The 15,464-nt window shown below is 40.2% G+C and overlaps 1 protein-coding gene across 1 annotated transcript in view; it reads right to left on the bottom strand.

The window, feature by feature from the left end:
- The window catches only part of LOC126456767 (filamin-A), an 885,319-nt gene that overhangs the window by 450,993 nt on the left and 418,862 nt on the right, over window positions 1-15,464 (bottom strand). The window contains exon 13 of the mRNA XM_050092525.1: window positions 1,152-1,411. Coding sequence (XP_049948482.1) covers window positions 1,152-1,411 — 260 coding nt within the window. The remainder of the gene's footprint in view (window positions 1-1,151; window positions 1,412-15,464) is intronic.

Genomic DNA, 15,464 nt, shown 5'->3' with positions numbered 1-15,464 from the left:
CCAAGGCAGAACTGACTCTCATCGCTGAAGACGGCACGTCTCCATTCGTCCCTCCATTCACGCCTGTCGCGACACCACTGGAGGCGGGCTGCATGATGTTGGGGCGTGAGCGGAAGATGGCCTAACGGTGTGCGGGACCGTAGCCCAGCTTCATGGAGACGGTTGCGAATGGTCCTCGCCGATACCCCAGGAGCAACAGTGTCCCTAATTTTCTGGGAAGTGCCGGTGTGGCCCCCTATGGCACTGCGTAAGATCCTACGGTCTTGGCGTGCATCCGTGCGTCGCTGCGGTCCGGTCCCAGGTCGACGGGCACGTGCACCTTCCGCCGACCACTGGCGACAACATCGATGTACTGTGGAGACCTCACGTCCCACGTGTTGAGCAATTCGGCGGTACGTCCACCCGGCCTCCCGCATGCCCACTATACGCCCTCGCTCAAAGTCCGTCAACTGCACATACGGTTCACGTCCACGCTGTCGCGGCATGCTACCAGTGTTAAAGACTGCGATGGAGCTCCGTATGCCACGGCAAACTGGCTGACACTGACGGCGGCGGTGCACAAATGCTGCGCAGCTAGCGCCATTCGACGGCCAACACCGCGGTTCCTGGTGTGTCCGCTGTGCCGTGGGTGTGATCATTGCTTGTACAGCCCTCTCGCAGTGTCCGGAGCAAGTATGGTGGGTCTGACACACCGGTGTCAATGTGTTCTTTTTTCCATTTCCAGGAGTGTACTTATACATTTATTGTGATATGCCAATGTTCAATCTACATTATTTCATTATGTTTGTATCCTATATTTTAACTTTATATATTCTCTTTTATGCTGTTTAATGTAGTGTATCATGCCATAAGCTAAATAAATATATAATTGTTCTGTTCCATAATAAATTTTATGGTGTTCATTAATATGCAAAACTGGCACACTTTCTGTCACTTAAATATTTATCCAAACAACATTCAGTGAATAAAAATCATAGTAATTGTCAACTTCGTCCAAGAACTTTTTGACATAGGGGGTACCTCCTCCCCCCCCCTCCCCCCCCCCCCCCCTACACACACACACAGAGAGAGAGAGAGAGAGAGAGAGAGAGAGAGAGAGAGGACATGAATAATATATTAATCAATTACAATACTTACAAATATCTACTTACCTTATTGAAAGTGGGACTTGATGTAGTTCCCGGTTTATATATTGGACTGAATCCTGGTTTATTAAATGCAGTGGGACTGCTGTGGTTTGGACTGCTCTTTTCTCGGTCATGGTGCAAAGCCCCTCCAATAGGACTTGGAGAATTCTGTATTACTGGGCTGGGCCCTCTTCCGTTAGCTAGGCCTCGTGAGGGAGAACTTATACGTTCTTCAGAAATGTGTGTACGGTTCAGGCGATGATCAAGAGAACTGAAGCCGAGTTCTGTGTCCAAATAAAAAGTTACATATTTCAAAATGTAGGTCAAACAATAATTTAAACTCCTGGATGGAACATACCAGATAGCACACTCACAGTGATCATGAAAAACATGCATTTGGATGTGTGTGTGTTTGTTTGTTTGCGTGTGTGTGTGTGTGTGTGTGTGTGTGTGTGTGTGTGTACTGTTGCTATAAAAAAGGGGAAGAACTCAAAAGGTAGTATGAATACTGTTTTATGTTACATGTACCTGTGAACCACACATTGGTTTGCTACAGGTGAGAGCCTGCCTTCCAATTATTTTACATATTTTTCGCAATGTATGTCATAATACAAAAATCAGTACTGTGATCAGTGGTACTTATAGACTGATATTATAGTTAAAAACATAAATGCTTGAATTTGACTTCTACAACACATTAGAACAAACTGATAAATTAAGAACAAAAGTCCTTTCAGAATGTAAATAATTTAGGACTAAACGAGACCACTCACCAAAAAGCAGAAACACTGAGTTGTTGATGGGTGTACACAAAAGACAGAAAAGTTGTTAAAACACACACACACAAAAACATGTGCATAAGTGCACCTGTGTCCATACATGTTGCCTGCTGTCTATCTACCCAACAACATGAAGGGGCACAGGTGCACTTACACACCTGTTTCTCTCTCTCTCTCTCTCTCTCTCTCTCTCTCTCTCTCTCTCTGTGTGTGTGTGTGTGTGTGTGTGTGGTTAATATCAATGAAAATAATCAATATTTGAAAGTACAATGTAATTGGATAGATGAAACAGTTACTCACTACGCAGTGGCGGGAGAACACGCATAAAAAAGGTATTACCAATGCAAGCTTTCAGATACAGTGGCTCCTTCTTCTAGCAGAAAGGAAGAGGGGTGAAGGAAAAGGGCTGGTGAGGGTTAGGAAATGGAGTACAGTTCAGAAAAGTCACCTGGAGCCCTGGGTCAGGGTAGACTTACAGGACAAGTTGAGAAGGAAAGACTGACTGTGGGAGACTGCACTGGACGAGATTGGAAAACATGAGTGCTGAAAGGAGGAAGATAAGGTATTATGCAAGACAGAGATTACTGCTAAGACATCATGCACGAGTTAATAAGTGCAAAAAAACTATTACAGAGGGGTGGTTGATGTTGAAAAATAGACAACTCAGGAAATGAAAGATGCAGAACACCAAAATGGAGTGAAGAAAGGAACAGTTACTGGACAAAAAGATGAGAAAAAAGAAATTAACATAAATTAAAGCCAGGTGGATGGTGGTTGTAGTGCCAATTCCCACCTGCGGAGTTCTGGGAAACTGGTGTCTGGGGGAAGAATCCATATGGCACACGCGGTGAAACAGGTACTGAGGTCATGACTCTCATGTTGTAGTGCATGCTCTGCAAAAGGATATTGTGTGTAGTCAGGATACACTCTCTACCTACGCCCATTCATCCTAACTAATAACTTGATGGCAGTCATGCTGACATAAAGGTAAAAGACCAAACAGTACTTACATTACAGGTGGTATATTACATGTGTCATTTCACAGGTGGCTCTGCATTTGGTAGTATATGTTTTGCCACTTACAGGACTGGAAGAGGTGATGGTAGGAGGGGGCGTAGGGCTAGTCTCGCAGCAGAGATGGTGATACAGCTAGGAGCCCTAGGGTAGGGAGATGGGTACAAAAGCAACGTAGGGTCTGCAAAGGATATTGCAGAGATCGGGAGGGCAACAAAAAGCTATTCTGGATTTGGTGCACAAAATCTGACAGAATGGACCTCATTTTAGGCATGATTTTAGGAGGTCATGGACTTTTCAAAGTTGCTGATTAGTACATTCAGTAGAAGGATACTACTGAGTGCCCAGTAGTGAACTTGTAAGTGATGTTTTGGAGTGATCAGCAGTATCAGGATTGGATGTGATGGCCCAGGTAGTTACATCCAGTAAGACTGAAGTGAGAATTGTGGTGTGTTGCTGTGAACAGTCTGTATTCAAGCAAATATGTTTGCTTCAGATGCCAAAGATGTATTGGAGGGACCATTTGGCATGGAAAAGATGGCAATTGTCAAAATGAAAGTACTGTTGTTTGTTAGCAGATTTAATGTACCTGGCCTTCAGTGAGGATGAGATCAACATCAAGTCTATCCTTAATTTATGCTAGTTTCTTTGGTCTCAGCATTTCTGCACAGTAACTGTTTATTTCTTCATTCCATTTCAGTTTTCTACATCTTTCATTTTCTGTCCTGTCTTTCTTCGCCATCCCCTCCCATCTGTATCTCACACAATGCACTTAGCTTTCTGCTCTTATTAACTCGTGCATGATGTTTTATCAGTAATCTCTCTCTTGCATATTACCCTATCTTCCATCTTTCAACTCACAGGCTTTCAAATCTCATCTGGAGCAGTCCCCAGCAATCAGTCTTTCCTTCTCATATCATCTGGTAAATCTTCCCTGAGCCACAGTTCTGGGTGACGTTTCTGGACTCTACCCCATTTCCTAACCCTCATCAGAACTTTTCCCTCATCCCTCTTCATTCCCTTTCAAGCATTCTGCCAGAACAAGAAACCACTGGCTCCAAAAGCTTGCCTACATAATACATTTTTATGTGTGTTCTCCTGCCACTGCTTGGTGGTAGATTTTTTATTTATCCAATTACATTAGGTTTTTATGTTTAGTTCATTATTTTATTTCACCTCTTTATGAAGCTCCAAACGATAAGTGTGTGGATGTAGGGTGCTATATGCGTACTAGAACCTCTGACAGTTGATCTATGACATGGTTGAAAATGAATCATTTTATTACACAGAGTGAATTTACAGCACTTAAGTATAGTTACAATGTCAAGAATACAAGAATGCACATTAAGTCTCTTTCAAAGATCCTCTCCTTGGAACATCACACAGGTTTTGACCTCTCGAAGCTCTCTTATGTCCCAGCAAGTGAATATCCAACCTTTTGTTTTGAATTCTTGTATTTATCATTCAAAATCACAACAAATTTTTAATACAAACAGTATTCACATTTTCAAAAAAGGAAAACACACGTATGCCATTCACAATATTGCATTTCAAAATAAAACTAAATTCTGGATAGCAGAATGGAGCATGGCGTGTCAAACATTCAATTTAAACATAGAGTATAATACAGAAGAGAAGTTTCCCTTACATTCACACCACATTCAGAAGCAGCAATTTACTCAGTGTCATCAAACCAAAACACAAGCTAATCTTGACTTCACATAGTATTTAACAGTTTGCTTACTACATGGAGATGAACTTAACTTACTTCAAAACGTTTAGTTGGTCGCTGCATCAGCATGTGGATTTAAGGTCTAGAATGCATTGTTTCTTTGGTTTGAGAGCAATGGAATTCAGAATACTGCATGACGCAACCACAACAGATGCAAAAAATCGTCTGAGTGACGAATTTTGGATATGCATTTATAATGACAACAGTTTAATTAACAATGTAGGAAAAGACAGATTGTTACTTACTGTAAAGAAGACAATTAAGTTGCAGACAGGCACAATTAAATGAACCTTACATAAAGCTTTAAGCAACAGCTTTCATCTGCAAAAGAGAAATCTCACCATTCATACACACAAGCAAGCACATCTACTGCACACATCTCAGGTCAGAATGCAAAGATTATGTGCGATGCAAGAAGCAATCTGGACGGGGACTGGGAATGGGAAGGGATAGTGGGGAGAGGGACGAATGCTGTCTGGTGGAGTGTACAGGGACTACAATGTCAACAAGCACAGTGTGAGACTGTAGTGCCCCAAGAATTTTATGAATGTCTGGAGTCAGTTGTGTTCCAGCCACTTCGAACACACGTTATTTTGTAGTGGGTTGTAGCATAAACAGATACACACTGCCGCAGAATGTTGTTTGTGCAGGCTAACCGAGAAAGAAAACCAAAACCAGGCCAACAAGTGACGCGCTTGGCTGTAGCAAAGAAAAAAGAAAAACTTACGGCCCAGAATTCCATGGACGAATTTCATGCACGAAAAAACATTGGTGATTGTTGTGTGTTGGGGAGAGACAACAGAAGAAAAAAAAATGATTATTATTAATAGTGACTTGGTCTCAAGAAGACGGACATGTATATTAGTATTGTATCATTGAGAAAAAATGTTATTTAATTTGGTCGAATTCAGTCGTGTGGGAACGCCCTAAGAAAGTGTGGGCTTACTGTTTAATGTGGCAGTGAAATGGTATATTGAATTTTGAATATAGAATATGTTAATAGCAACTGAATTTTGAGAGAGTCTTTATTTGGACTAGATAATAGGATTTTGGAATAGCAGATGAATTTTCACCTTCTTCAAAATACAGAATCTTCGGAGAAGAGTTTGATGCAAGTAAAAGATGCCGGAGCTGCAAGGAAGCTGAGCCTGTATCCGGCATTTAGATAAGTTCACACGGACAGTCCAAGGAGCGCAGCTCTAAATTTTAGAGAAAATACAACGGGGCACCGCATAATGTGGCGACCGGTAAAGAAAGGACCTGTGAAGAAGGTGGAAGATAAATGAAATCAAGTTGAAAAGATTGACAAGTGTTGCCATAGCGACGAGTAACAGCGAACAAGATTCGAAGATATTTATCGAAAATTGTCCTGTTGGTTAGTGGTGATAGAAGCAAGGAAATCAAGTAGAACGAACACCACAGTCAATCCATTAATTCACAAATGCTGCCGCCGCCGTTCACAAACGCTAACACTGCCGTCTACAATGCTGACACCGCCTTCTACAATGCTGACGCCACCGTCTACAACGTCGACACCACTGTCTACAACTCTGACGCTGCCATCTACAAACGCTGCCGCCGCCGTCTACACCAACACCGACGCCGCCGGTAGCAGATTGTCAAGTCACACCGGGTGAGCAAACTTTGACTTTTGTTCAATTGTGCCGTTTAAGACTTGTGAGTAGGGGGTACTTGACTCGACTTAAGGCTACGAAGAATAAGATGGAAGGGGATAACCAACAATCAGAAGAGCATGTTGGGACAATGCAGATAGGAAACCGAGGACCTAATTTGGGTGAATTAATGAAGTTTATCAAAAGTCAGTTTGAGTCACAGAACACAAGACAAGACGAACTGAAGGCAGAATTAAATTCTAAACTAGATTTACAGAACTCAGAATTAAAGTCTAAATTAGATTTACAGAACACTCAAATGCAACACCTCAAGTTAGACTTGAAGAAAGAATTGTCTGACTCTCTAAGCGAAAGAGTAAATATTTTGTTTAAAGGCTTAGAGGAGAGACAGGAGAAATTATTTATGGGAAATAGCCCAGAAATTAGAGTATGATGTTGACTGTAAATGTAGTAGCCTAGAAACCAGAGTCAACGAAAATTTTGATTCCTTGAAAGATGTCTGCAAGGTCACATTTTATGTGGTTAAACAGGAATTAAGTAACATTAAAACAAATGTACATAAACAAGATAAAGAACTCCCATTAGTTCAGGTGCAAATTTCAGGAGTTAGCCCACATTTAGAAACTGTAGAACAAAATCTCAAAGAAAAGTTAACTACAACTGAGTTGATCAATCTAACCAGTATAGAGGAGCAGGTGGATGAGCTAATAGAACGAAAACTGGAAGAAAAATTAAGCGTTAACATTCCTTCACCTATAATGACCTCGAGAGCACAATTCTCATCTAACCTCGGTCCAGTAGCCACGCAGGAATTTGTGCCCAGCAACAGCTGTGGAACAGTGGGTAACACTGTACCGACCTTTGGAAATAGGCCCGTGGTTGCTACCCGTGAGGAAAATGTGGAGCGACCTGGACCCAGGGCCGGGGCCCAGATCATCGAAATTCATCGAGAGGCCTAAACAGGAGTTTACAGGTTTCCTTTATGCACAGAGTACCTACAAAAGAGTGGTTGCTGCAGGAGGAAACGAATGAAATAGCTACAACACAGCACCCTATAATAGAAGGAGAAATAGAGAAACACAAAATAGAAATATTTATCGATTCTGGTAGTGAAGTGTCTCTAATTTCTAAAGAATATTTTGATACATTAAAGACTAAGAATAATTTACCTGTATTACTTGTAACAAGTGTATATATCATCGGAATAACGGGAAAGAAAAGCAAGGTTGTTAAGCACGAAACCTTAGCCAACTGCCAAATAGGTAATCTGAATTTTCGACAACCTTTATTAGTGGTAGAAAACATCAATAGAAAGGTATTGTTTGGCATAGGCTGGTTAACTAATTTCAATGTTATACTAAATTTTGATGAAAACTGTATTTATGTGGGGGAACTAAAGGAGAGGCAGTGCATTATTCGTAACTGACAGAAATGGGTATATACAAACAACTGAACACCAGCGATTACAGCTTACTGCATCAGCTCAGTTGTCTCCAGAGATAAAATCAATGTTTACACCATATCAACGAGACGATTTCAGCTAGAAGGTAAATGAATCACAAGTATTAAATGCCAAACAGTAGACAGATTTAGTAAAAATTTTGTCCAAGTATGATTCGGTATTCTCAGAGAATCCCAGTATCATTAGTGATTACGTGTGCAAGTTTAAAATTAAGGATGAGACTCCGTTCTTTTGCAAACCTTACCCGATACCTGTGAGCCTTAAGGAAGCTGTAAGAGAAGAGATTAATAAAATGATTGATCAAAATATTGTTGAAAGAAGTACGAGTGTTTATAATAATCCCTTGGTAGTAGTGAGGAAAGCTACAGGTGGAGTAAGATTGGTGCTAGATGCCCATACTCTCAATCGGCATATTGAGACCGAACAAGATCGTCCCATAAACACAGATGAATTACTCACTAAGTTTAAGAGTGCTAACTATTTCAGTTTGGCTGATTTGACTGCTGGGTACTGGGAAATCTGGTTACATCCTGATTCGAAAAAGTACATTGCTTTTTTGTTTGATGGAAAATCTTACCATTTCAAGGTACTACTTTTTGGATTACATGCATCTGTATCAGCATTCATCAGAGCTCTGGATAATGTGATTGGACAAGAGTTATTAAGAGATCTAGTTGTTTATGTAAATGACATTTTGATTGTTTCACCTACTTGGGAAGAACATTGTAGGATATTGGACAAAACTTTAAAAAGATTTAAGGAAAAGGGTATCACTTTAAAGTTAAGTAAATCACACTTTGCGAGACAAGAGTTGAAGTTCTTATGACATATTATAGGAGTAACAGGCATTAAGTCTGACCCCGAGAGAATTGAAGCTATTAAAAACTGTCTATCTCCTCGAAACATTAAACAACTAAAAGGGTTTCTGGGAATGGCAGGTTACTATTGATGTTGCGTGCAGGGAAAGAAATGAACAACCCTAGACTACTAAGATTATTACGAAAAGGTACAGCATGGAATTGGGACCAAGATACCCAAGAAGCATTTGACAAACTAAAGCAAGCTCTAGTAGATGCTCGGATCTTACAACATCCAGTAATGAATGAACCTTTTAAGATAGCCACTGATGAATCAGATTATGGAATTGCAGCAGAACTATTTCAAGGTGAATGGGGAGTAGAGAACTATGATCACCGATCTATAGCATTCATTAGTAGGAGCCTAAATAAGCACGAACTAAATTATACCACTACTGAAAAGGAATTGTTAGCAATAGTATGGAGTATACAAAAGTTTCAAACTTTAATATGGGGTTCGGAAATCTACATATATACCGACCACCAAGCTTTATCATTCCTGATGACAAGCAGACTGTTACATAGCTGACTAATGAGGTGGATGTTGTTTCTACAAGAATACAGCATCAAAATACAATATGTTAAAGGATCCGAAAACATAGTGCCTGATGCCTTATCGCATCTACCACAAGATATGACTGATCTGCAGTATACAGAGGGACCTGGAGTAGTTTTTGCAATCAATTTTATAACGGTTGAATGCCCAGCCCAGGAAGTACAAAAGCTAGCCCAAGCCATTACGGAAAACATTAAGCATGACCCTTATTTTACCGATATCTACTCTATGTGTATACGAGAATCGTTACCAGTAGATAAGAAAGAAACCTGGAAAGTCATAAAGTATAATTTGTTCTGGAAAAGCAATAACGAATCAAGGTATTGGAGATTATGCATACTCCAAATCACGGAGTCTTAATTAATACAGTACATTCATAGTGGATATGGTCATTTTGGAGTGAAAAAATGTATCGCTCACATGAATAAATGTTATTATTTTAGACGATTAGGCTGTAAGGTAACTGCGTTTATTAAAGTATGTGACATCTGTCAGAAAGTCAAAGAAAACAACACCCATGTAAAGTATAGAACGTATCCTATTATTCCTAAGGCATTACATGATCTCACTGCTGCTGATTTTTTTGGGCCTATACCAAAAGGAAAAGGAAGGGTAGCATATATCTCAGTACTTATCAAATGTTGGTCAAAATATGTGAAACTGTTCCCTATTAAAAAAGCTAAGACACAAACTCTTGTAAAAGGTGTGCAGGAATATTTTACAGTAGTAAGTAAACCAAAGCATTTTCTCTCTGATAATGGACCTCAATTTACCTGCCAAGAATTTAAAGACTTTTTAGCCTGGGAAAGTGTATGACACATCTAAATATCCAACTATAACCCATCCTCGAACCCTTCAGAAAGAGTAATGAAGGAAATTGGAAGATTATGCTGTACTTATTGTTACAACGCTCATACCTCCTGGGAAACTAAAATTAAGGACTTTGAACTTATCCTAAATGAATTACCGCACTTGTCCACAGGAATGACACCCATAGAAACTATTGGCAAACCATTTATAGGAGAACCCTTAATTAAATGTTTTAAATGGCCGGAGCAAAAGCCTACTGATCACCAAGTAATTTAGGAAAAGGTTAGGAGGAATTTACACGAAAGTGCACAACAAAGAGTAGAAAAATATAACGCAGCTGCAAGTGACCCCGAGTACCACATAGATGACTTAGTATTAGTGAAGCAACATCTTCAAAGTTCAGCCCTGAAAAAGGAAACACACAAATTCTTACTTAAATATATATGACCTTATCGTATTCAATCGATAGTCCACCCGAAAGCCCTATATTTAGTAGATCCTCTGACAGGAGAGGAGAAAGGAATGTTTAATGTTAAAGACATAAACAGATATGTACAAAACCCCCAGGGACGTTGACATTCTGTGTTAATGGGCAGAGTGACGTCCGCCGGTTCCCAGAGTTGGATTCGGTGTTGTTTCAACTTTAGTTTTCCTGCACCAGATTCCCTTCACTTCTTCAACTATTCTGTCATCTATTCTCACACTATAAATCTATAACCGGTTGTTTTCATGTCAGCCTGAAACAACTGTACTGACAACTGGGTTCAGGGTTATCTCATTTTCGAGTTCTGAAAAGGTAATACCCGTAGATGTAATCTACGAAGGCTAGGTCCCCCACAGACTTGACATAAATTTGTCAACATTGAAACTGCATTTGGACCTGGATATATTCCGCTGAGGAAGCATGCCAAAAACAGAAGGGTAATCTCATATGTAAGCTCCGCAAGGGTAAAGCCCGGGGAGTGTGTTCCTGAGAGTGTTACCTGGTAGTCTCTGTACTTCTAGATAGAACATTATAAGTGTTGAGGGAATGACATAATTCAGTGTTACATGATGTTTAAATTTTTATAAAATGTTTTGTACCTTTTGTAAAGCATGATGTGATGGGGGAGGGTTTGTACTCAAATTTGTATAAGGGGTGGGTAGTGTAGGCATAGACATGACCAACACTACACAAACACCACACCCTTCACACAGCCCTCGCATACAAGTGTGACTGGTTCTTCATCATTTGCCATTCCATAGGAGTTGCTAAGATCTTTTCTTTGGGGACTTCTAAGGTGACAGTGAGAACGTCCGTTCTGTAGGAGACGCCAAACATCATACCTCCTCCGGCTTCTCACCTAAGTACTGGTGAAGTGGGGATCCTTGGGAAGGGGGGAGGGAAGGGTTTCCTGTCTTTGGGGCTATCTTCTTTCTTTCTTTGATCTTAGCAACCAATTCTGTTATTTCCTTTCTTACTTCTCTTTAGAGTACCAATCTATCTTTCTCTCTATCCACATTCATGTACTTCTATTGCTGAAGTCCTTCCCATTTCCGTGATTTATATAAATCTTCAACTAAGAACCTTAGCTGGCTGAAGAATCAGGACACACGATCACACTTTATCACTCAGACAATTGAAGACAATAAGAAGTAACAATTGTCACGTGTAAGAAGGGGAAGTAGTGCTAGTCAAGGACTAGAGCTCGTAGTTATGAGGATGACGGTTGCACTTCTCAGAGGGAATGATGCATTTAGAGTAAGTTAAAATAAACTGTTCCTATGATGCGTTTAGAGTAAATTAAAATAAACTGTTCCTAGATGTGGTAGTACCTTGTAGAATAATTAGAACTAAGGGAACATAAAAGTTAAGCCAGAGAAGAAAAACACTACCAGAACATGTATAAACAGGTGGAGTTCATAAGTTTCTGAGGATAAGAATAGGACTGTGGATCCCGAATAGCCTGAGAAGAAACAATAGAGTAATAAAAAATAGGTGGAGGATAATTAAGTGTTAAAGCTATGGAAGCGATCTGTAAGAAAAAGGAATCAAGGAGGACATGTATGTTTGAACAGGTAATTTTAAAGAGAATTGCATGTAGACGTATATGCCAGAGCAGTGATTATGAACACTGTTGAGAGAGGATAAGAAGGGCGCACCCAATATTGTTGAAATGAGAGAAAGTGACAGGTAGGCAGACCCAGAGGAAGCTGACCTATACTGTGCGGGCAGAGGCACCAGAAGGGGATTGACCTGTACCATAGTTTTAAGTAAGTGGAAGGGGCGTACCTACCTGTACGCGAGAAAGAAAATTATGTTCATAGAATCATACCTTATGTCATTCATAGATATTGTACCCACAGGAAATGGGAGGTATCATACTTCTAATGTATTGTAGAAAAGTTTCCCCCGGTAACTTTGAATTCTTTTCTCCTTATCTAGAGACGATGCATTCTGGAAGAACAGGTGGTTACTGTTGCAACCATAGAGTAAAGAAGGAAAGAGTTATTTGATGAGAACAACACCTGAAATTTGTGACTGGCTAAGGGGAGGGATTTATTTTGCACGATCCTAAAATAGCCTCGAAGGAAGGCTTATATTTGATTAACTGGTCAAGATTTGTTATATCTTAAATTGCTTGTACTACTAATAAGTCTATTGGTAAAATGACTGACCATCGGAAGGAACAGTAGCAATGAGACAAATGTATTTTTTATTTCTGTGCTAAAGGTTTTGTGTGAATAATAAGTGCAAAAGATATTATATGTTGTATCTAAAATAACGAGTGTTCGAGCTAAGGGGAGGGATAGGTAGTGCCCCCAGAAATTTACGAAAGTCTGGAGTCACTCGTGTTCCAGCCACTTCGAACACACGTTATTTTGTAGTGGGTTGTAGCATAAACAGATACACACTGTCGCAGAACATTGTTTGTGCAGGCTAACCGAGAAAGAAGAGCAAAACCGGGCCAACAAGTGACGCGCTCTGTTGCGGCAAAGAGAAAAGAAAAACTTCCGGCCCAGAATTCCATGGACGAATTTCATGCACGAAAAAAACATTGGTGATTGTTGTGTGTTGTGGAGAGACAACAGAAGAAAAAAAAAAAAGATTATTATTAATAGTGACTTGGTCTCGAGCAGACGGGCATGTATATTAGTATTGTATCATTGAGAAAAAATGTTATTTAATTTGGTCGAATTCAGTCGTGTGCGAATGCCCTAAGAAAGTGTGGGCCTACTGTTTAATGTGGCCGTGAAATGGTGTATTGAATTTTGAATATAGAATATGTTAACAGCAACTGAATTTTGAGAGAGTCTTTATTTGCATTAGATAATAGGAATTTGGAATAGTAGATGAATTTTCACCTTCTTCAAAATACAGAATCTTCGGAGAAGAGTTCGATGTAAGCAGAAGACGCAGAAGCTTCGGGGAAGCTGAGCCTGTATCCGGCATTCAGATAAGTTCACACGGACAGTCCAAAGAGTGCGGCTCTAAGTTTTAGAGAATATACAACGGGGCACCGCAAGACGGCTGTGTGGCAGGGAAGTGGGAAAAAAGGAGAGGAGCAGTGAAAGATGGGTAGGTGCATTGGCACCGAGTGGCAAATAAACAAAGTGGAAGATGGGCATGGGGAGGAGATGATAGGACATAGGGGGTAGAAACCGTTGGGTGGAGGGTGTGGGGACAGTATGTTACCATAGGTTGAGGTTGGGATAGTTATGGGAGTGGAGAGTGTGTTGTAAGGATAACTCCCATCTCCACACCTCAGAAAAGCTGGTGGTGGAGGAAAGAATCCAGATGGCTCAGGTAGTGAAGCAGCCACTGAAACCAAGCATGTTATGTTCAGCTACATGTTGTGCCACAGGGTGGCCTACTTTGTTCTTGTCCACAGTTTGGCGGTGGCCATTCATCCTAGTGGACAGCTGGTCGGTAATCATGCCAATACAAAAGGCTGTGGAATGATTGTAAATGACATGGCTGCTTTTGCAAGTGGCCCATGCCCTGATGGGCAAGGACAAACCTGTGACAGGACTGGAAAAGGAAGTGCTGGGTGGGTGGATTGTGAAGGTTTTGCACCTGTGTCTTCCACAGGGATGTGATGCTTGTGGCAAGGGGTTGGTTTTGGGAGTGGCATAGTGATGGACTAGGATGTTGTGGAGGTTGGTTGTGATGGGGGTGAAGTGGGCAACAGAATACCACTTTAGGAAGGGTGGTAAGTATCTCAGGTGGGATGTCCAGTCCATGGTGATACTGGGTGATGAAGGGGACACTCCTGTGTGGCTGGTTCTTTTGAGTGGTAGAAGAATTTTGGGTGTGAGGGGAAATGGCACAAGACATCTGTATGTGAACTAGGTCTGGCTGATGGCTGTGTCCAAAAGCTTAATGAAAGTGTCTCTTAATTGTGCCCATCTGCAGCTTAATGTGTCTTCTTTCAGTAAGTAGCAATCTGTCTTTTCCTAAATTGCTGATATTCCTTCCTGGAATCACATTACTTCACCTGGTGATGAAACCCAGCCTTCTGAAACAAACAGTGTTGTAACTAAACAAATTCACAATGTTGGAGGTTGAACATACTTTTTATCACTGATCATTCTCCAAGTACCACGAGTGTCACCAGTTGATTTTCTCGAGGCACTTATATTTGTTTCTACTTGTTTACAGGGATGTGAGATTTTTCCAAGTAGTTGATGCTGATTTTGATTTCGTAATTGACTTCTAAACAATTATGGCTGATAATAATTGACTGCAAAACCCAGTGTATTTAACACTGAGGTAAAATAATTAATTTGTAGATTTGCAGAAAAAGCAAGATTCAAATACTTATCATACTATATTTATCAATAAATAAATAAATCCAGCTATAATTAACATTACATGTCCCAATACTTTTTATCTTCAGACTGTCAAAACAACATTTCTGAGAATAGCTTCTCCTTCAGTGCACCACTTTGCTGACAAGATAGATAAGATGTTATTCTTCAGATTCTCTCCAATATTGTGTATTGGTTGCATTCCAGATAGTTATTGGGATTACTTTACTCCTTGCAATGTATTTTTCTATGTAAATTTCATGAGTAGCTACTTCTATAAGCTACAGGATGCCAAAACATATACCAGATTTGTAATACCTGTTGCTGCTAGCACAGATGATCACTAGCATGACAGTTAGTCATGTTAATGATTTCTGGATGCAGCTGTAAAAATTTTTCAGTCATGCAGAATATTGAATTTCATCAAATGGATATATTTTCACACTTCATTTGAACCATGTTACAATTCTTGCTACAGCAGAAATTAATTCAGGCAGTTTGTCAGTCTTTTCTACAGATCTTTTTGCTACCAGATTGACTATTTGGGCATAACACAAAATGTGACTTTTTCCAAATGCTATTTCTACTCCTTTAACCATATTTGCTCCTGCACAGCCTTCTGAAATACCTTCACAAAAGAAGATGAAGTAAATATTCCAGAATTCAAATCAAGAACCGGTGCCCACACGAGTAACATAGAAG

This window comes from Schistocerca serialis, chromosome 2 (assembly GCF_023864345.2).
Source record: "Schistocerca serialis cubense isolate TAMUIC-IGC-003099 chromosome 2, iqSchSeri2.2, whole genome shotgun sequence".
Taxonomy (NCBI): Eukaryota; Metazoa; Arthropoda; class Insecta; order Orthoptera; family Acrididae; genus Schistocerca; species Schistocerca serialis.
Note: the sequence above shows the minus strand (reverse complement) of the source record. Positions and strands in the feature narration are given on the sequence as shown.